The sequence below is a fragment of the Palaemon carinicauda genome, chromosome 6, assembly GCF_036898095.1.
Source record: "Palaemon carinicauda isolate YSFRI2023 chromosome 6, ASM3689809v2, whole genome shotgun sequence".
Lineage (NCBI taxonomy): Eukaryota > Metazoa > Arthropoda > Malacostraca > Decapoda > Palaemonidae > Palaemon > Palaemon carinicauda.
In genome coordinates this window covers 144237828-144260576 of record NC_090730.1, presented here as the reverse complement: position 1 = coordinate 144260576, position 22749 = coordinate 144237828, and the positions used below count along the sequence as shown (strand labels likewise).

Genomic DNA, 22749 nt, shown 5'->3' with positions numbered 1-22749 from the left:
AGCGTCAACGAGTTGAAAGACAATTAAATGTAACTAAAAAAACAATATCAGCGAATCTGAATTCCTTTATTAACTAAAACAAATATTGATACAAACACACTCGTGTGCGTATGCGCAAACACACACATGCAGGAGACACGATCGGCGAGGAGGTAGAGATGGTGACTGCAATAACGTACCCTAACTTACACTATGGAAACTTTAATTTAACTTGGCTTATTTATTTTTTTTTATTTATATATTTCATATTTTTTACATTTTTTTTTCTTTTGATTTTTAATTTTCATCACTTTCAGTGACGAGTTACGGTACGTTATCGCAGTCACCATTTCTACCTCCTCCCCGACCGTCTGTCTCTTATTGCGTAGCAATTCTTGCACCTGTGTGTGTGTGTTTGTGCATATGCATACAAGTGTGTTTGTATCAATATTTGTTTTAGTTAATAAAGGAATTCAGATTAGCTGTTATTACTTTCTTAGTTACATTTAATTGTTTTTCAACTCGTTGACACTGTTAAAAATCATATGTACTGTAAACACATTTTTGTTTAATTTCTCATTCTCTCTCTCTCTCGGAAAAAAATAATAAACGTCTCTAACACTATAACAGTGAAGAAGAACGAGAGAGAGAGAGAGAGAGAGAGAGAGAGAGAGATTTTATTTTAAGAACATGTTAATGCTATGTTTAGAGAGAAACAGAAAAAGAGAGACCTTTTTAAAAGAGCTTGTTAATGCTATCTTGGTTTTCTTTGCTTCACTTTTTTCTTTCTTTCTGTTCATCACGCTGGCCCTTCTCACAAATGATCGTTGCCAACAATTGCCTCTGTACCATGGTCTTCCACCGTCTTGGGTTAGAGTTCTCTTGCTTGAGGGTACACTCGGGCACACTATTCTATCTAGTTTCTCTTCCTCTTGTTTTGTTAGTTTTTATAGTTTATATAGGAAATATTTATTTTAAAGTTGTTACTATTCTTAAAATATTTCATTTTTGTTTGTTTCCTTTCCTCACTGGGCTATTTCCCCTGGGCTTATAGCATCCTGCTTTTCCAATTAGGGTTGTAGCTTAGCATTTAATAATAATAATAATAATAATAATCTCTGTCCTTTATCCCTATCAACAAAAGGCGTTCTATCTCTTCCAGGGTATTGCTACGATGTCTTGTAATAATGGTGATCCCCTTCGATGGTTTATCTGCTTTAATGGCTGCCTTCTGCTTGATGATCGTCGAGATCATAGGCCTATTCCGGCCATATTGTTTTAGCCATATCACTCACATGCTCACTGGTCTCATGTTTTTCTATAATTTCTTGCTTCAATTCTAATGAAAGAATTGCCTTCTTCCTTTTCTCACCACTACCTGTATTGAAACTTAGCTTCTTAGGCACCATGATTATAGGTAAAATCAAAAAGGAAATGTGAGAAAAGGAAGAAAAGAAGCACTGTTAATAACAGACCAAACAGAGGACAACCACACGATACACACAAGAACAGAGAACAGAGCACTCGACGCTCGATGGCGTCCCTCGTACGTGCTGCCATCTACCGGCGTAAACAAGATCTACATCGTATATTGGAGCATTACTTCGGGTGTCGAGACAGAAATTTGGTCGAATTTTACTTCGTATGTTGGAAAATTCGTATGTTAGGACAATCGTATGTAGAGGTTCCACTGTATATGATTATACAATAGACAGTATATTTGCAATATAGTATATACTGCAAACAGAAAGCTATAGTACTATTATACAGTAGACAATTTCTAACACATCTTGTGTACCCTTATACAGGCTTTTGCTGAGACCGAACCTATATTAAAAGGATAGAATTCCTTCAATACTCTGATTAGTAATCAGTCAATACTTACCCCACAATATTGAATATTTAGAAGGGTCAGTGGCAGTGTACACTTCTTCTATCCCTAGAGGTTAGAACCCTTCTCTTTTGAGTTGCCCTGATAAAGGAAACTCTTTATTTTTAATATTGGGGGGAGGTTAGAGCAATTGGCTGGGAGGGATACACAAGTATGTGTCTTTCCCTATCCCTTTCTAGCTTACTATCCTAAGCTATAATGATTAAAAAATTATTAATTGCATAATTGTTTATCATGTGAGATAAACAATCGTATACTCATTTTGTTTTCCTTTCTTTACAGGAGGAACCCCATATGAAATGCGATGCAGTCTTCTGAAATTTTAGGAGTAAGTACTTTTACGGTCATAAAGCATACAGGTCTCATGCCCCCTGCAATATTATTACCGAATCCCTGCAGTATTGGGACCCCAAGTCTGCAATATCTGCCGGACCTTAGTGACCGAAGGTTTTGATGACCCTAAGTCAGTGGAGTCTAGGGATGCGGCACGTAAAAAACTACGCAAATGGGTAAGAGGGTTCCAGAAGAACTCTCCGGGACCATACCTACCTAACGATAGGATGCGTGGCTTACTGTTCCCGAAAGCGAGTAGTGAAAAGGTGGTGCCCCAAGCACGATTCGCACCTCCCTGCGTCCAGATTGCCATCGAGACGGAGGGCAGGAAGGCACCTCTGGAAGAAGATGACGATGTCGTGTCGGAATTCCTTCCGTCTGTGCTGGCCCTGGAGCCATTACCCTCGACGTCTTCACCTTCTACCCCTCTATTAGACAAAATGAGCCTGATGCTGGCCCAATTTATGGGTCTAATGGAGAACATTCGCAAACAAGGCGAAACAAAGGAAGCGAAATTCAAGAGAGAGCTCCGTGAAGCTCCACTCATCGCCTCCCAAGGGTCATTCAAGTGACCCAGAGACCAAGACTTCCTGACATGCTCCAAAACCAATTCCTGGAGGTACTGTATGCGGAGCTTATGCCGATTTTGGACGACAAACTCTACATCTCAGAGAAGATGAGAGCTGTCCCTTTAGACGAAATCCAGTTTTGGCCAAGCTTTAACGCTTTCCCTGATTGCTTCATTCGACTGAAGCATGAACCAACGTCAGGAAAAGAGAGAGAACTGAAGGAAGTCATGGTTTTCAACCACGATAAGGGACAGGCTCTCTTGTCGAGTAGCCTGAGAAAGGCGGGTTACTCGGTGTCGAAAGTGTCCGCCTTGAGCAAGAAACACCCTACCTTTCTTGCTCCTGCTTCAATAGCATTCCCCTTTACGTGGAAGGCATTTAAATCTGTTACCAAGGCAGTGAAGGCAGGCAAACCAGGCCCTACACTTGAGGAGTGCAGGCCTCTGTCACTAGCCTTGCCCATGCAGGAGAAAGAATGGAAGGAAGTCCACCTAACCTTTTCAGTAAGGAAACTGGACGCGGACATCGCTGGATGGTAGTTTAGCGAGAATCTCCCTAAACTTTCCGATTTTCTCTTGTGCAAGGAACAAGAGACGGAGAGATTTGCAGCTTCTTTATCCCTACAAAACTGCATAGAGATGTGTGCAGACCAACGAAGTACCCCAGATATGCTCATGGTCCTGGCCAAAATGCATATGGCCACCTTAGTAAAAGACCTGTATGCTTTTATGAAGGCTAGGAGAGCCTGTAGAGAGTTCGTGTTCGCTGCTGCAACAGTGAAACATGAACCCAGGAAGTTGATATCTTCCAACATCTGGGGTAAAAACCTCTTTCCAAACGAAGTAGTCAAAGAGATAGTCGAGAAAGCCATCACGGAGAAGAGGAAATTTCTCCAGAAATGGAGCATTTCTTCAAAGAGGAAGTCTTCCCCAGATGTGGGTCCCCAACCTAAAAGGAAGACGAAGAAGTCTAGACTTTTCCCTCGGCCTGCTCAACAACATCCCAGTTTCTTTGACCGCGGTGCCCCAGGTAGGCGGTCGAGGAGGTAAACCCACTGATCAAACGAAGCAAGGAGACACTTCCGGTAGGAGGGAGGCTCCAACAGGATCGTTGGACCTTCAATCCTTGGGCCCAAGGCCTAATCAAGATTGGACTAGGATGGAAACTAGACAGGTTTCCACCATCATTTCCTCAACTCTCCCAACACTCCAACCCCGTATTAGAAGAGTATACCCTATAGCTCTGGAGCATACAGGTTATAAGGAAAGGAAAGTCCATCAAATTCCAGGGAAGGCTGTTTTGTGTTCCCAAGAAGGACTCAAGAAAACTCAGAGTCATTCTGGACTTGTCGCCACTCAACAAGTTCATAAGAAACAGCAAGTTCAGGATGTTAATCCTTCTACACATAAGGACCCTATTATATAAAGGGGCGTTCACAGTCTCGATAGACCTGACAAATGCCTATTGGCATCTTCTAGTCAGTTGCCCCTTCTCCCCTTACCTAGGATCCAAGTTACAGAAGATAAAGTATGTTCTATGAGCCATACTCTTCGGACTAAACATAGTCCCAAGTATCTTCACGAAATGGGCAGACGCGGTCGTGCAACAACCACACCTAGAAACTGTTCAGGTAACAAAGTACCTGGACGACTGGCTGGTGCGAGCAGCACCCGAAACGGCTGGTCTGCAAGCATCCAAAGAAGTAACCGAGTTCCTGGAACATCTGGGATGCAAAATCAACTTCAAGAAGTCTCGACTCTCTCCAGCTCAAAGGTTTCAATGGCTGGAAAACCATTGGAACCTGAGGTCACATTGTCTTTACTTTCCCGTAGGGAAGAAGAAGGAGATCGCAGGGTCGGTCAAGAGACTACTGTAATCCGACAGGATTTTTAGACGCTAACAGGAAAGAGCACTGAACTCTCTCCAGTTCGAAGCAGCGACAGACCCAGTGCTAAGAGCACAGCTGAAAGATACGTCAGGAGTCTGGAGAAGATACGTATCAAACGCTCAAAGAGATCTAAAATGACCGATATCGGCCTTACTTTGATCACTTCTCAACCCATGGTCGAAGGCCAAGAGCCTAATGAGGACCTTGCCCTTGCAACCACCTCTACCATCGATGATCATCCACATGGATGCCTCAATGGAAGAATGGGGATTTCACTCCCATCAAGGGAAAGTCCGAGGGACTTGGTCATCTCTGTTCGAGGCCCTTCTCATCAACATTTTGGAAACCATGGCAGTCCTTTTGATGTTGGGAAAACTCTCCCCACGCAGATCAGCCCTCATCAGGCTGATCTTAGACAGCGAAGTAATAGTGAGATGTCTGAACCGACAAGGCTCGAGATCGTCCCATATAATCCATGTGATATTAGCCATCCCTTGCCTAAAGAGATGGCACCTATCAGCAGTTTACTTACAAATGATCCGCATTGTGACAGCGGATGCTCTACTCAGGCTCAAGCCGATAGAGTCAGAATGGTCCACAGACGCAGACTCATTCTCTTCCATCTTGGAACAAGTCCCGGAACTGTAGATTGACCTCTTTGTGACGAGCGTCATCAAGAAACTACCTCGATATGTAGCCCCCATACGAGGACCCTCTAGAGGAGATAACGGACGCCATGTCCCTAGTTTGGAACGGATGGACCCGGAATTTCCTGTTCCTTCCATTCAATCTCCTGCTGAAGGTCCTCAACATGCTGAGATCCTTCCAAGGAACGGCAGCTATAGTAGCTCCCAAATATCCCAAGAGCAACTGGTTCCCTCTAGTGAGGGAACTGAGGCTGAGGCTGGCCCCTGTACCGAACCCAGCACTATCTCAACGGGTTCAGAAGTTCACTGTCTTCGATTCATCACACAGAACCCAAAACCTTCATTTCATGAATTTCTCGCCCTAGCGGTTAAGAAAAGATTTGGGATCTCAAAAGGCAGTATAGACTTCTTAGAAGAATACAAGTCTAAGTCAACTAGAAGACAATATGAATCATCTTGGAAAAAGTGGGTTGCTTTTGTTAAAGCAAAAGGACCGAAAGAAATTTCAACAGACTTCTGTCTGTCGTTCTTTATCCACCTTCATTATCAAGGTCTGGCAGCTAACACGATAGTTATCGTGTTAGCTGACAGACCTTGATAATGAAGGTGGATAAAGAACGACAGACAGAAGTCTGTTGAAATTTCTTTCGGTCCTTTTGCTTTAACAAAAGCAACCCACTTTTTTCAGCCTTGACTAGACCTCTTCTATATGCTTTTCAAGTGGATCTGACGAACAAAATATTTAACAAGATCCTGAAGGCATGCGGTAGACTTAGGCCTGCAGCTCCTCTGAAGACCATTTCACAGTCTTTGGACAAGGTCCTACATTATGCTTCATCTGTGAACAATGAAGATTGTTCTCTCAAGGATCTAACCCAGAAGGTTATTTTCCTGTTTGCTATAGCCTCATGGGCTAGAGTTAGTGAAATAGTAGCCCTATCAAGAAATGAGGGCTACATTCAGTTAACAGAAGTGGGAGAACTGAATCTCTTTCCTGATCCAGCTTTTCTCGCTAAGAACGAGCTACCCACTAAAAGATGGGGTCCCTGGAGAATCTGCCCTCTGAAGGAAGATGTCTCTCTATGTCCAGTAGAGTGTCTAAAGGTCTATCTTTGTAGAACTTCAGACTTCAGGGGAGGACAGCTCTTCAAAGGAGAAACCTCAGGATCAAACTTATCCCTAAAACAACTGAGGGCGAAGCTCACCTACTTCATTTGCAGATCGGATCCAGACAGTACACCTGCAGGTCATGATCCGAGGAAAATTGCTTCATCATTGAACTTTTTTCAGTATATGTACTTTGAGCGTCTTCGTTCATATACTGGATGGAAATCATCCAGAGTGTTCTACAAGCACTACGCTAAGCAAGTCCATGAACTGAAGCATTATGTGGTGGCGGCAGGTAGTGTATTAAAACCTGTCGTCTAGTGCTGTGATGAACAGTTAATTGATTGGGATTATCAATTAGGGTGAAAAGGTGTTGACACTTCCAGTGCGATAGCTTTTAAGTGAGTGTCACCATGGTGACACTAACTGTTCAAAATCTCAGGTGTGGAATTATACAGATAACACTTGTGCCGTGTGTACATAGTACATAGTACACAGTGTTGATAGTATACAACATTTACAAAATTTATATTGGGAAAATTTATCAAAATTTTCAGTTTTAGAGTGGCACTCATCATTTCTTCCCTTTCAGGGAGTGAAAAATATTTCTGTATACGTTGCACGTATAATTCCTTTAACACGTTACATTAGTTATACTCGTTATTCCATTTAGTCATTTATTTGAAATAAATGTCTATTAGAATGTAATTGCGTCCTATTTTGCCCTGCAATTTGCACATTAAATATGCCAGAGTTCTCTTTATTATTTATTCAAGTAAACCTCATATCATTGTATGCTTTCAAACAATGGATATAGTTGACACTTATATTGTTCCGACAATATATACAAATCGTGAGACCGTTTGTATATCTGGTGGATACTTATGTTTGTTCATACAATATATGCTAACCTTGAGGCCCCTTTTCTACTGTCTAGTATGACTCTTCCCTGCAGGGGGTAGGAAGCACTAACATTGTCTATGATTAGTGGTAATGATGGATAACGGTAACGTCATTTGTCTCAATGGTCCAGATGACCATAGAAAAATTGTCCCAGGGTTAAGGCACCTATGAAAATCCACAGATACAGTACTTTCTAGTAATTCTCTGGTAAACTTCCATCAGGACAACATGGCTTGAGTCCAAAAATTCGCTCAAAAATCTATTTTTGGGTGATATAGCCATGTCGTCCTAATGGACCCGCCCTCCTTTTCTATAGAAAAGGCCTTGGCAGGATCCCTCCCGAAACTACTAGGAATAACCACCATCTTGGATATGGCGCCATCTAGATACTCAATAGTAGTATGGGAGGAAGGGTAACCTTGATAACGGCTCCCCTTCTAATTTGCCACTCTTCCCCCTCGAGGCGAAAAAGCTATTCGGGGTGAAGATTGCTATGTGTTGTATCAAGATATACGTCCCCTGATTTATGCGATATCCTTAAGAGAAATTTTAAGGATCTTCGCGCCAGGAGTTAGAATTCTGGAGGCCTTAAGGTGAATTCTCTGGGAATATCACTGTAGTTCAAATATCCCTTGGAAGCTACTTATAGGAACCTTCCATCAGGACGACATGGCTATCTCACCCAAAAATAGATTTTTCGCTTCGCTCAAAATCCGTTTTAAAGATTCTTATTGTGGTTGCTACTAAGCATTTGGATAAAGCTTATCCAAAAGCTCCTGATATTATGGCAGTAACTACTACATTGTTTTACTGGAAATTTACCCTTGAAAAAGTTTTAAACTCGACTCCGGGGCATTGTGCTTTGATATTTGCTGAACATTATTTGAGGAAAATCAAGTTTGATTTTTATGTCTTGGTATCTTGGCTGATTAATAGCAGCAGAGGTGATTTTAAGGGAACTAATTTTCTGTGGAACATTTAGTTTAGAAATTATAAGGTGGGAACAATTTACTAAGTGTATCAGTTTGTTGCCTCAGTTGAAACAGTGTAGTATGGATAAATGTTGAATGAACCATGATATATTTATACTGTATCAAGGTTATTTCAAATGTTATGTTTAAATTTATAAGCTTGTCATAATTTATCTTAGGTTTTCTTGACTGAGTACAACTGTCCCTCTAACCAGGGAAATGTACGTATTCAGCATGTGAATTTCAGAAAATTTCATTGAAATAAATCAATCTAAATTAAGTTATTTCAATACTTACCTGAAATTCATGGTAGTTCTCATCCACCTCCCCACTCACAGTAGTTTTGATTTTTCTACACAATACCTGTACCTCAGAGAAGAATGAGGAATCAAGATGGCAGTGAATGGGTGAAGGCAGTGTGAAAGCGATCTTTACCCCACTGTCACTGCTTTCATGTGAGAACAAGGGGCTTTGCACACATCTTTGTAATTATTTTATTTCTGTATACATACATCTCTGTAGTATTTTTATTCTTATTTTGGAAGACAGGTTTTGATACTTGAAGTCAATTCCAAGTACTTTTCAGGTAGAAAAGTTCTCAATCTCTCCATCTGGGGGTTTAGAAGTTCAATTCTTCCAACCTAAACTGAGATTATGGTTAATTACAAGTGATGGTGCTTTAACGTCAATTTTTAAAAAAATATTTTAGAGTTCCAACCTCCCAGCCTAATTTTTTGTCAAAGCTGATGGGTCAGACGGCATGAATAACAAATCATCCTCAACACCCCAGGATACAGTCTTGTATAGGATCTCGATACTAGACAATGGCATTTTCTTTATTTTAAATTCTGAAGCACTAGGACAATTGTGTACATGAAACTGATAATTATAAGTAACATGTTTGTAGAAAAAGAAAAAATGTTTTAAGAAAGCTGTCTTTCTTTATGATTTATAGGAAGGAGCAAGAAGAATGATAGATGAATTTGAGGCAAGAGTGGTCAAATTTCGACAAGCCACCGGAGCTGACTTAGACACGGAGGTAAGGTAGTATTCTCATTTCTGTTTTCATCTTCTGATACCCGATTCATTATTGTATTTTCTTCTTATTAAAATGTAAGTATGCATTCAAGAATAATACCACTAGCTCTTTACACTTATAATCATTGGCAATTCCTGTATATTCTGTGCAATTGTAATTCCTGTATCTTCATAGAATTGTTACTCTCTCTAATGATGTAATGCTTACCATGTGCTGTATTCAACATAATGAAGGCACTACTTTAACAAAGGTCCTTTGCAATATCTTTTTGGCCTCAATTGCATTGCTTTGTACCTTATACATATTACAGTATTTATTTCATTTTGTCTTTTTCCATGACCTATTCAACTTATAGACCTTGTCTTGCTATCATCTCTTACCTCTAGGAAATTTTGTTTGAATTGTTTTTTTTTAAGCTCATTTTTATCAATCTTTAAAGTAGTACTTTGGATTATCTTTAGTACATAGTTCTTAATTGCTTCTATAAACCTCCCCTGATGTTCATATTGATTATTCTCCAGAAGCTCGGTTTCTCAACATTTACTCGTAAAATTGAAAAAATTTCCCATCCTCTTTTGTTTTAATAGACACATGCCTCAAGTAGAGTAATGAGACACATTAGCAGTTAATGACAAGAAGTGAGCAGAGATACGCCACAGCTTCTTTGTTATTTCAGTCTCTTTGTTGCATCTGTTGTAATATGTTTTAGTACATTTCAATATTTTTTCGTCTGGAATTGTTAGCTATTACTGCGTATGTTCAGTACTGTGATTTAAATAAACATTGTGAGGAGTGCAAATGACTCGGTTCTTTCATGGAAAAGTATTTATCAAGTTCAAATTACAAATGAAACTTGCTTTCAGTTCCGGGATAAATTCAGAGAAGACTAGGCTAATTGTTTATAGTGGAAATGATGATAATAATGACATGCCAGCTTTGTTTTTTAATACTGTACAGCGTTTTAACCAGTAACTTTTTATAGTGATGACTTCAAAAGCTCTCAACTTTTTAACTTCCTTTGTTAATCTCAGAAGGCCAGTGAGTCTTCTCTTAAATGAAGTTTCAGTGCTGAACCCCCTATTGCTGCTACCTCCGTGGTCGCCAAGGCGACCGGAGGAAGCATCAGGGCCTACCGGAACTGCGTCACAATTGCTCGCCATTCATTCCTATTTCTGGCATGCTCTCTTGCCTCTCTCACATCTATCCTCCTATTACCCAGAGCTTTCTTCACTCCATCCATCCACCTAAACCTTGGCCCTCCTCTTGTACTTCTCCCTTCAACTCTTGCATTCATCACCTCTTTCAGACAGCTATTTTGCATTCTCTCAACATGACCCAACTACCACATTCATATCCAATGTAGCTGCTAAATCATTTCTTACACCCGTTCTCACCCTCACTACTTTATTCCTAACCCAATCTAATCGAGATACACCAGCCATACTCCTCAGACACTTCATCTCAAACACATCCACTTTCTGTCTACCCATCACGTTCATTCCCCACAACTTCGATCCATACATCACAGTTGGTACAATCACTTTCTCATACAGAACTCTCTTTACATTCAGGCCTAACCGTCTATTCTTTACCACTCGCTTCACTGCCCCCAACACTTTGCATCCTTCATTCAGTCTCTGACGTACATCTGCATCCAGTCCACCATTTGCTGCAACAACAGACCGCAAGTACTTGAAGTGATTTACTTCCTCAAATAACTCTCCATTCAACCTCGCACGACCCTCCCACCACCCTCCCTTCTCGTGCATCTCCTCATAACCTTACTCTTAACCACATTAACTCTCAACTTCCTTCTCTCACATACCCTTCCAAACTCTGTCACTACTCAACCAAGCTTCACCTTTGAGTCTGCAACTAGTACCGTATCATCTGCAAACAACAACTGATTTACCTCCCATTCATGACCACTCTTGTCTATCAGTTTCAATCCTCGACCAAGCACCCGAGCATCCTCTCTCACCACTCCAACTAAAAACAAATTGAACAACCATGGCAACATTACACATCCCTATCTCAGCCCCACTCTCACTGGAAACCACTCGCTCACTTCATTTCCTTTCCTAACACACACTTTACTGCCCATGTACAAACTCTTCACTGCTTGCAGCAACCTTCCACCAATTCCATGTAACCTCATCATATTTCACATTGCTCTCCAGATCCATAAACGCAATATACTCCTCCTTGCCTTTTGCTAAATATTTCTCGCATAACTGCCTAGCTGTAAAAATCTGATTCATACATCTACTCTTCACACCATCCATATAATCTTTAGGTCTCCTTTATAGTAAGAGCTGTAGGGGTAATAAAAGCACGAGTTAACATTTACCCAACTAACTTGAACCTGTGACGAGCTAGTAGCCGAGCTTGCAAGTGAATGAAATGTACAGTCATCTGGAATGTGATGCAACCAATTAGCTTCAGCTGACACATCACCAATAACATTAAATAGCTAAGAGAATCTTATGATATGAAACATTATCCACAAATGAAAAGTGAGGTTGCTTAAGATTTTAGAAATTAGCACCCAAGTAATGTATTTGGATATTATTAACTATTTTATCTTAAGGGAAAACTGCGTAAAGCTTGACTTCGGGGATAAAGCATTGGTGAAACCAATCTGATGTCAGTTTTTTTTTTTTAAATATGATGTTTGGTTATGCAGGTTCTAGGGCTCTGGCCTCATCCTTCATAATGAAAATCCACAATGGTATCAGATTTCAAAAAGAGGCAGGTTTCATACATATTGAAAATTTGTTCATGTAAGTAACCTCCTTCGTCAGTAGGTGGTTTGTTAGAAGAGGTAGTTTCTCAATACAGGAACACACTCCTAATGTTGAACTGCCCTCAAAATTCATCAAACTAGTCCTGCTGACATTAAATTCGGTTGCTTTGGTAGAAGATGTCTGTAAACTTGGAGTAGAGCTACCATACCTTTTCATGTATTATGTTAGTATCCAGTGCAATGTCCTTACAGTCACTGATTCAAAGGGCTAATGTAGATCCCATCCTTACAATACCTATTGAGATACTACCGCTAGTTATAGGCTCCTTTGACTGGCTAGACAGTACTACATTGGATTCATATCTCTTGTTATGGATCATTTTTCTTTGCTTGTGCATACACCGACTAGTCTGGCCTATTCTTTCCAGGTTCTCCTGTCCTCATAGATTCGACAACACTGAGATTACTAAACAATTCTCTCTAAAGAGGTTAGCTACTTCACTATAATTGTTCAGTGGCTACTTTCCTTTTGGTAAGGGTAGAAGAGATTCTTTAGGTATGGTAAGCAGCTCTTCTGGGAGGACACTCCAAAATCAAACCAATGTTCTATATTCCTGGATAGTGCCATAGCCTGTACCATAGTCTTCTGCTATCTTGGGGTAGAGTTCTCTTGCTTGAGGGTACACAGGCACACTTTTCTTTCTTATTTTTCTTGCTTTTTTTCAAGTTTTTATCTTTTCTTTCTTATTTTTCTTGCTTTTTTTCAAGTTTTTATAGTCTATATATGAAAGAACTGTTTTAATGTTGTTACTGTACTTGAAGTATTTTATATTGTTCATTACTTCTCTTGTAGTTTATTTACTTATTTCCTTTCCTCACTGAGCTATTTTCCCTGTTGAAGACCTTGGGCTTATAGCATCCTACTTTTCTAACTAGGGTTGTAGCTTAGCAAGTAATAATAATAATAATAATAATAATAATAGCCTTATTGCAGGAATTTAACCCCCTTTTTGCTGTTGTGTTAAAAGAAAATGTTAAAAGTGACATTTGCCTATTCTTTTTGTACATCTTGGTATAGAAATGGTAGATTAATATTGATGCTGTAGTGGCAACCTACTGTACGTCCTTGTGGCTTCTCCCATCCTTTGTATCTTTTCTGCTATAGTGAGCATCTTGTGGCATTTGGGTTCACTACCAGAAGTCTTAGAAGGTGCAGGATCTTTGACTGGCATCGTAGGGCTTAAAAGCAATTCATAATTTTTCTCAAAACTATAAAAAAAAAGATAATGATGCGAAGCGATGTTACATACATATGCGTAAGACAAAATAGGACAATGTGATGTACAGAATGCTAGAGTTAGTGTAAGGGTGATCTTGCAGTTTTACACCCATTTAGTGCTCAGAATATTGAACATGCTCTGATTGGTCATGTCTCCTCTACTGGCCAATTGTGTGCCATTTACAAAATCTTCTGAGCAAAATAAGACATACCTGCACGCCTCCAGAGTTTCATTTTCCAACAGTTGCGCGATTCTTGGTATCACCTTCGGTACACTGAATTTTCTTTTGATATATTTTATTTAATGTGGTATATAATGCAATACAGTACTTCACTGTACAGTATTTACATTATTCATTTACTGTAAATATTTCCAAGTCCAAAAGTGACATTTTAGCTAAAAAATAATTGAAATATTAAAAAATATATATACCCATCAGTCCACAGAAACCAGTGATATAATAAGGAGTCTGCAATATAGATTTACATATGATAAATTAACCATTATGGGATGTATAGTACTGAGGGCGCAATAGGGGAATGGCGATAGGACGAGGAATTACTGTATAAGGATGCTTACAATCATCATTGAACTAGGCTTTGTCCTGGATACTGACGATCTACACCCAAAAGTTAAAAGAACAATTGGCTAATAATGTTTATACAACAGTGACCAGTTTAAATGCAAAAGATTATTCGTAATGGCATTCCAATCGACTTGAAGATTTTATTTGTATCTCATGAAATTATGACATCATGGACCAGATGACTCGGTAACTAAAACAGTTAACACATGATCAAACATCTCGATTAGAGGACCATCACTGCAGAGATATTTTAGATTCATTTGTTGATAATTTCCAAAGGGATATAGTACAGTTGAAATGAAAATTGAATTTTGAAATAATGATTAATAACTCTTATGGCTTTTTATCATCAGGTAATGGAAATAGGTGCTAAACTGGCAGCAATTTTGGGAGTCAGTGGCAGTGTCTTTCAAAAACGTTCAGGTAGAACTATGCTTGAAGCTGAAGATGAAACGGTTTTGCCAGCTGAGAAGTTAATAGCTGCAAAGGATGCTGAAAAGGTAATTATTTAACTTTTGTTAATTGCAATATACTTTTTGTATTTAAAGTTCATTCATTATTATTTTTCTCATTTCTTTTTCCTTTGCATGTATGGTAGTGCTGATTTTACTTCTTTATGTAGTTTAAGATTTTCATTAGTTTAAATTATTTTTTCAAATGTTATTGCTTACAAAATTTAAAATACATTAGTATTTTTTAATAATTGCAGTAAAAGTCCTTTTAACAAGCACCTGATACATCAGCCAGTCTGATTAACTGGCACCCACCGGCCAAATTTTATTTATTAGTTAAATATTATCTAGAATTTGTCTGCAATTGCTAGATTAAAATTCATAGGCGTGCACTCCATCAGCAATCTGTCATTGTTCACATTTTATTATTTAGTGTATACAGTACCTGGTTTAAAATAGTAAATAAAACTTAACAAAATTTGTCAGTTCATCATCATCTCCTCCCATGCCTATTGACGCATAGGGACTCGGTTAGATTTTGCCAGTCATCTCTATTTTGAGCTTTTAAATATCAAAAATTTTAAGTAATTTGTATTTTTCCTAACAGTACTTTCCTCGAACTACTTTCTTAGGAGAGTCTGGGATCTCTCAATCACTGACCAAGAATTTTGCATAGTTGCCCCCCTCTCCGCTGCCTCTCAAGGGCGTTCCAGGGCGTAAGGATACTCACCCAGGTGCGACTCAGGTCGCGCGCATGGCCATGCTTGATAACCAGTAAGCTTATGTTTTAAGTCTTACTCGAACTCCAGAAGATACTCGGGGCAGGATGGGAGGGCCATTACCCGAAAGTAGTTCGAGGTAAGTACTGTTAGGAAAAATACAAATTACTTAAAATTTGTGATTTGTTCCAACACAGAGTACTTACCTCGAACTACTTTCTTAGGAGACTTATAATTTAGGAGGAGGAGTAGCTTACAGATTGAACTGTTCGAGACTTGCTGGGGCCCTTGAACTAGATAGGGGGCTAGGTCTGGGACTCCCAGGGAGAGGCAGGAGAGTAGGGGAAAGCACGCAAAAGTCTACCTTATGTACAACTCACCTTTTATTCAAAATCCATACTTGATGTGTTCTAACATCCCATCTCTCATGTAGGGACGGGGAAAAAGGGTGGGGTCTCGGGAAAAGGATAGAGGTTAGCAAGGAAGTAAGGAGGAACTTGTCGCTTAAGATTACTTCCCACAGCTAACCCGGGGCCCAAACTACTAAACTTGTTGCATGGCCGCAATGACTGGCCCGATGGAGAAGGCATCCAAGGACTTCCTCGTATAGTCCTTGAGGTAGTGGGCTGTAAAGGTGGACTGCCTAGCCCAAGTGCCCGCCCGTAAGATTTGGCCTACCGCCATGTTGGTGCCAAACGCTAAGGACGTGCTAAGAGCTCTAATATCATGAGGTCTTGGGGGTACCAGGCACCATGGAGCCCTCACTCTCATAGGCCCTCTATAACCTGTCTCAGCCAGAAGGATATGGTGTTTTTGGAAACTGCCTTTTTGACCGAGCCTGTGTACACAAACAAACTCTTCACCACCGGTCTGAGTTTGGCCGTCCTACAAAGGTACTTCCTGATGGTCCTTATGGGACACAAGAGCAGGTCACTAGGGTTGTCCAAGCGCGGAATAGCCGGAATTGAGAACTCTTCGAAGCTCGGGTCCGCAATTGCAAGGTTCTGGGTCTTTGATACGAACTCCGGCAAGAACTTAGTCATGTCCTTCCACCCTTTTGAGTGGGATACCACGAAAGACAGGCCGTGGAGCTCAGCAAAAGGCCAGGCCTAGTAGGAAGATGGCTTTGAGGGCGAGATCTTTGTCTAAAGCATCCTTAAGAGGTTTGTAGGGAGGCCGTGAAAGGACCTTGAGGACTTTGGCCACATCCCACTGGAGAACCCCTGAGTTGCGGGATCACAAGTTTGCCCAAAACTCCTGATGAGCATCGAGATGTGACGCGAGGTCCCTAGATTGATGCCCTTAAGCTGGAACACCTGTCCTAACGCTGCTCGAACCCCTTTGATGGCTGGGATGGAGACCCCTAGATCATCCCTCAAGTGTACCAGGAAGTCTGTGATGTTGTGGACCGAAACGTCCAAGAGCTGAAGGTTCTGAGTGGCACACCATTTGACAAAGATTGCCCATTTAGCTTGGTACACAACACAAGAGGACCTCCGCAGTACCCCGACATCCTATCCGCTGTTTTGTCCGAGAACCCTTCCTTCCTTAGCAACAGCTTGATAACCTCCACGCGTGTAGCTTCATCCCCTGAGGGTTTTCGTGCACCTTTTGGAAGTGTGGTTGACTTAACAGGTCTCCTCTTAATGGTAAGGGCCACGACGGGAGAATGGCTAGATCCTGCAGATCCACGAACCACTCCCTCTCCGGCCACCAGGGCGCTACCAAAGTCATCTCTGTGGACTTTGACTGTCTTAACCTGTTGAGCACCTGTCTGATCATCCCGAAGGGGAAAGGCGTATTCGTCGAGGTTGTCCCAAGAGTGCTGGAAGGCGTCTTCGAAGGCTGCTGTCGGATCCGGTATCGGGGAGCAGAACATGGGGAGCTTCACGTTTAGTATTGTGGCGAACAAGTCTATCACTGGGGAGCCCCAATGACGGAGGACTTCCTGTGCCACTTGGGGGTGAAGGGACCACTCTGAACCCACTATTTGGCCTTTCCTGCTTAGCCCGTCCACCAGGACGTTCCTCTTTCTGGGGATGAATCTGGCCGATAGATGAATGTCGTTTCTTTCGGCCCATTCTAGGACCCGAGCTGTGAGATCGCACAAATCCCTTGATCTTAGCCCTCCTTGTTTCTTGATGTACGCTACTACCGTGGCGTTGTCGCTCATGAAGGCTACCGAGTTCCCCTGAACGAGGCGGACGAAGCTTATCAATGCCCTCTGCACTGCCACGAGCTCCAGAAGATTGATGTGCCGGGCATTTTCCTCCACTGACCATTTCCCCTCTGCTGTTTCCTCGAGGAGATGCGCTCCCCACCCTTCCTTCGATGCGTCCGTGAAGAGCAGCATCTTCGGGGGAGGGGAGCCGAATGGAATCCCTTTCAACGTATTCCTCCTGTCGGACCACGAGAGGAGAGCTTCTTTGTAGGGAAGTGACATCGGGATTATCTTCTGTGGGGAGCTTCCCATTGACCAGAGGTCCTTCAGGTTCCACTGAACCAGTCCAAGTTTGAGCCTGCCCTGCGGAACCAACTTCTCTAACGAGACCAGGTGACCTACTAATCTCTGCCAATCCTTGGCCTTCCTTGGGGCACCGGCCAGGAACGGGCGGATCACCTGGTACAGGTTGTCTAGTCTCTCCTGGGACGGGAAGGCTCTCACCAACCGGGAATCTAACACCATCCCCAGGTAAGTCATCCTGGTGGTGGGAACCAGATGGGATTTCCAGAGATTGATGGTTATCCCGAGTTCTTTGCAGAAATTGATTAGTTGACTCCCTTGTTCTTTCAAGATTACCTCTGAGGCTGAAAGCAACAACCAGTCATCGAGGTACCTTATCAGTATGATGCCTTGCTTGTGTGCCCAGGTCGAGACCAGGGCGAAGACTCTCGTGAAGACTTAAGGGGCTGTCGACAGACCGAAGCAAAGGGTCCTGAATTGAAAAGTCTGGGGGCCCCACTTTACCCTGAGAAACTTCCGGCTGGAGGGGTGAACGGGAACCTGGAAGTAGGCATCCTTGAGATCCAGGGACATCATGAAATCCCCTTCTCTCACGGATGCCAGAACCGACTTCGGTGTGTCCATCTTGAAGGACGTCTTCTTGATGAATTTGTTCAATGCCGAGAGGTCGATTACTGGTCTCCAACCTCCTGTCGCTTTCTCCACCAGGAAGAGTCTGCTGTAGAATCCTGGCGACGGCTCGTGCACGAGTTGCAGGGCTCTTTTCTCCAGCATAACTTCCACCTCTGTCTGTAAAGCTGCCTTCTTCTCCGAGTAGTTGGGAGCTAACCATACCCCTCGGTGATCGGGGATCAACGGGGCCGGCTCTGACAGGAAGGGAATCCTGTATCCCTCCCTGAGAACAGTAACCGTCCATGGGTCCGCCCCGTTGTCCTGCCATGCTTGCCGAAACTGTTTGAGGCATCCCCCCACCAGGGGCGTGGGAAGGTGTAGGGGGCCTCTCTCCCTATCCTTCTAGGAAGGCGGTTTGACCTGCTTCTCCTTGACCCAGAGAACTTAGGTCTATAGGAGGTTTGGGGTTGAGCACCACTCCCCCTGGAGGGCCACGGAGGCTGGTGCCATGAAGAGGTGGATGCTCCTTGCCTAGCTGGGGGCGGATGCGGGTAGGCCCCGTCCGCCGAAGGTCTCCTCGCAACGGGCGGCCTTGGCAACTGCTGCCTGGGCTCTGCTGACTCTCTCCATCGTCTCTGATACTGTCTGGAGAGGGAACACCGTCTTGGCCCAGATGGGAGAGTTTCTAAGGAACTTTGCCTCTCGCTCGGGGAGTCTGCGAATAAGTCTGTTTAGGATAGTGTCCCTTCTCCTCAAAACCCAGTTGGCTGTCTGGGTAAGGGACTGGTGTGTCAAAAATTTCATGGCTTTGCCCCCTGAGCGGATCAATTCTTTCAGAAGGGCCTGATTGTCTGGCACTGTGAGGTCGTATGAGATCTGAAAGTCTGCCAGTGTACAGGCCCACCAATCCAGCCAAGAGGTGACGTTCACGAAGTTCTGAGCGATGACCTCCATCATGGCGGCCTCCGCTGGAGAGAAGACCACCGGCGCGCTAAGGCTACGTTCATCCGAGTTGCCTTGGTTCAGTGTAACGACCACTTCTTCTACCGTGCAGGGCCCTGAATGGTGACCGTCCGGCACGTAGAACTTCCTCTGGGTCTTGAGACCTGGTAGGTTGCCTGAGCCCTGTGATCTCAAGGAATTCTCCGGGGCTGAGACGTACAGGTCTACGTTTTCCATTCCCATGACAACATCGGGGGCTAAAGGCAAGGTCAAGGAAGGCTTCTTCTGCACAGGATCCTCCACTATCCTGCCCAGACCCGAGAGCCGAGTTCGCGCAGCCGTTGGTTGAGGTTCGTCCAACCTATGGTGTCGTCGGATGAGAGCAAGCACCTTACGGTAGGACGGGACCTCCTCCACCGAACACTCATCCGAGTCAATTAAACCGTCCACTACCCGTACCTCCGCATCGGCAGGTTCCTCGAACGCGGAGGGATCCGTGGGCATGGAGGCATCCCATTCCTCCTGGTAGGATGATGGAGTGGGCGCCTCCGTCACGGGTAGAGCCGTCGGGGCGGAGGTAGCCGTCATGGGTCTACCCCCTCCCGGCCTCACCCGGATGGCGCTGGATGATGGTCGTGGCAGCGGCGAATCCCAAAACTTGGCTGGGACCGCTGTGACCAAAGAGTCTTGAGTAACGTTACTATGCCGAACCCGCGGGATTTCTCCGCACAAGGGTGGAGCCGCCGAATTACTATGCCGTGGCAGCAACGTGTGCGCCAACGGCTGCCCTCGACGAGCGGGCGGATTGATTGATTGATTGATTTAAAGTTTTCAGGCATCCTGACATCTAAGGTCATTGACGTCGGTAACATTTAATTTATGTATACAAAAATAAGAATAAAATAAAATAAAAAATAAAAGAGTACTCAATTAAAATCATAAAAGTTGAATGCCATAAAAGTTAAATAGTTTTCAGTAGACCTGCTTCTGAAATAAATCTAAAAATGCCACTTGCATAGTAGGACACATCATTTCCACCTGCCACCCTCACCTCGAGCCTCAAACAAATATCTATTCCTATAGTTGTTATAATTGGGGCATTCGGTCAACAAAGGCCTCACTGTTAGAGGTACTAAACAGTCGTCACAATACGGTTGGTGTTGACCCTTCAGCAGAAACTAGTGTGTCATCCGAGTGTGACTAATACGGAGACGACAAAGAGACGTCTCCCATTTTCGGGCATCATATTATACCTCCAAGGAGATATGACATTTGTTACCTCTCGCATTTTATTCCCATCTAGGCTAAACCATTGCTGTTGCCATTTATTGCAAACCAATTTCTTGATGTCAGGTAAGAAATCATTACAGGGAATGGGATACCTTCTTGGCAGCAACTCGGATGCAGCCTTCTTAGCCAGTGAATCTGCCTTCTCATTCCCAGACACACCTACATGTGCTGGAACCCAACAAAATTGAACTGTTATACCTCTCCGTCCAATAATAAAAAGCCATTCTAAAATCTTTAAAACTAGAGGGTTATTAGAATTAAAAACTTCTATAGCTTGAGGGACACTCCTTGCATCACTAAAAATTGTAAAATTACCCTCCTTCTCCAACGCTATTTTCTCAATAGCGGTTAATATGCCATACAGTTCGGCAGTAAATATGGAAGTGGTCAGAGGAAGTGCTCAGAGGAAGTGCACCTCTACAATTAAAACCATTACTATGTACTCCAAATCCAATGCCAGCATCAGATTTGGAGCCATCAGTATAGATAAGTTGATCCTCTATGTTCTTTAACATGTTCATTAAAAAGAGACCTGGCTTCTAGGTTTGACATATTCTTCTTATCTCCAATAAAATATTTACAAAAAGATATCTCTGGTAACTTCCATGGAGGCATTGATGATACCTTGAATGGAAGTACCTTAATTCTAATTATATCCAGACTATTTAATAATCGTTTCACCAGAAAGCCATAAGGTTGAGGAGATTTTGGGTGCAACTCAAAGTATGATGCATGTCTTACAAGGCTTGCAGTCTGAAAGGCTAGAGAGAGTTAGGGAGTCTTTGCAATCTAAACCATTACCGAATAATGGAAGACATACGGTAAAGGTCTAGAGGTAACTCTCCAGCATCAACAAGGAGACTTGGGATAGGCGAGGTTTTAAAAGCTCCTGTAGACAATCTAATACCTGCATGATGTATCAAGTCTAATATTTTTAACCGGCTTGGGGTGGCTGAAGAATATATTTCACATCCATAACTAATTTTGGAAAAAATCAAGGCCTTGTATAATTTTAAAATAGTATTGCGGTCTGCCCCCCATGATGTATGGGACAATACTTTCAAGATATTCAGAGCTTCAACACATTTAGCTTTTAACGCTTTTAAGTGAGAAACCCATGTAAGCCTACAATCAAATATCAAACCTAAAAATTTAGCTTCACTTGCACATGGTATCCGTTGACCTTTAACCCTTTTACCCCCGGGGTATTTGGAAATTTCCAACCCTTAACCCCCATGGGGTTATTTTTTTTCCCAGCACATTTTGCAGTATATTTTCTTTAAATTGCTCTAACAGCCTTAATTTTTGTCATAGAGAGGTCAGGTTGGTCTCATTCTCTTGGAAAATGCCTGAATTTTCTCAAAAAATTATCAAAAAATATGAAAAACTAATTTTTATAGCATTTTTTTGCAAGGACGTATCGGTACGTCCATGGGGGTAAAGGGATGGCTTTTGTGAAACGTACCAGTACGTCCTTTGGGGGTAAAAGGGTTAATGTATATATCCGGGTCTGGATGTACTCCCCGGATACGACAAAAATGGACAATGGTAGTTTTACTTGTCGAGAACTTAAATCCATTCATGTCAGCCCATTGGATAATTTTATCAATAGAGAATTGGATTTTTCTCTCAACTATTGCCATTCTAGTGCCAGCAAATGATATTGAGAGATCATCCACAAATAATGTTGAGAGAACATCCTGGGGAACGACTGAAGATATCCCATTAATTGCTAGTGCAAACAGGGTTACACTCAGTACACTCCCCTGAGAAACTCCTTCCTAACACTTACTCTCTGATAGTTTCCCCCACTCTCACTTGAAAAACTCTACGCGAAAGAAATGACTGAATAAATAGTGGTAGTTCTCCTTTTAATCCTAGTTCATGAATTGTTTTAAGTATACCATATCTCCATGTGGTATCATAAGCCTTTTCAAGGTCGAAAAAAACTGTCACATGATGCTTTTTGGAAACAAAGGCTTCACAAATAGAGGACTCAAGTCTTATTAACACACCAGTTGTTGAGTGCATTTTTCTGAATCCACATTGAATCGGTGATAAAATACCCTTCTTTTCAAGGTACCACATCAACCTTACAATGACCATCTTCTCCATGATTTTACATAAATACGAAGTCAATGCAATAGGTCGATAGCTTGCTGCTAAAAAGTTGTCCTTACCGGAGAGCGGGCGGAGCCGAAAAGACACTGTACAGGGCAACGGGAGCGGCGGCTCCAGCAGCCACCGGGGTAGGCACTGGAGCGGCAACCGATCTGCTGGATTCCCTACGATGTCGTACCACCGTGACATACCTTTTCCTCAGCGATGACC

The 22749-nt window shown here is 42.4% G+C and overlaps 1 protein-coding gene across 4 annotated transcripts in view; it reads left to right on the top strand.

The window, feature by feature from the left end:
• Nucleotides 1-22749, top strand: part of BBS4 (Bardet-Biedl syndrome 4) — a 224305-nt gene that overhangs the window by 179580 nt on the left and 21976 nt on the right. For all 4 annotated transcript variants that reach the window (XM_068375477.1, XM_068375480.1, XM_068375478.1 and 1 more), the window contains 2 exons: nt 9244-9327; nt 14293-14439. In XM_068375477.1, coding sequence (XP_068231578.1) covers nt 9244-9327; nt 14293-14439 — 231 coding nt within the window. The remainder of the gene's footprint in view (nt 1-9243; nt 9328-14292; nt 14440-22749) is intronic.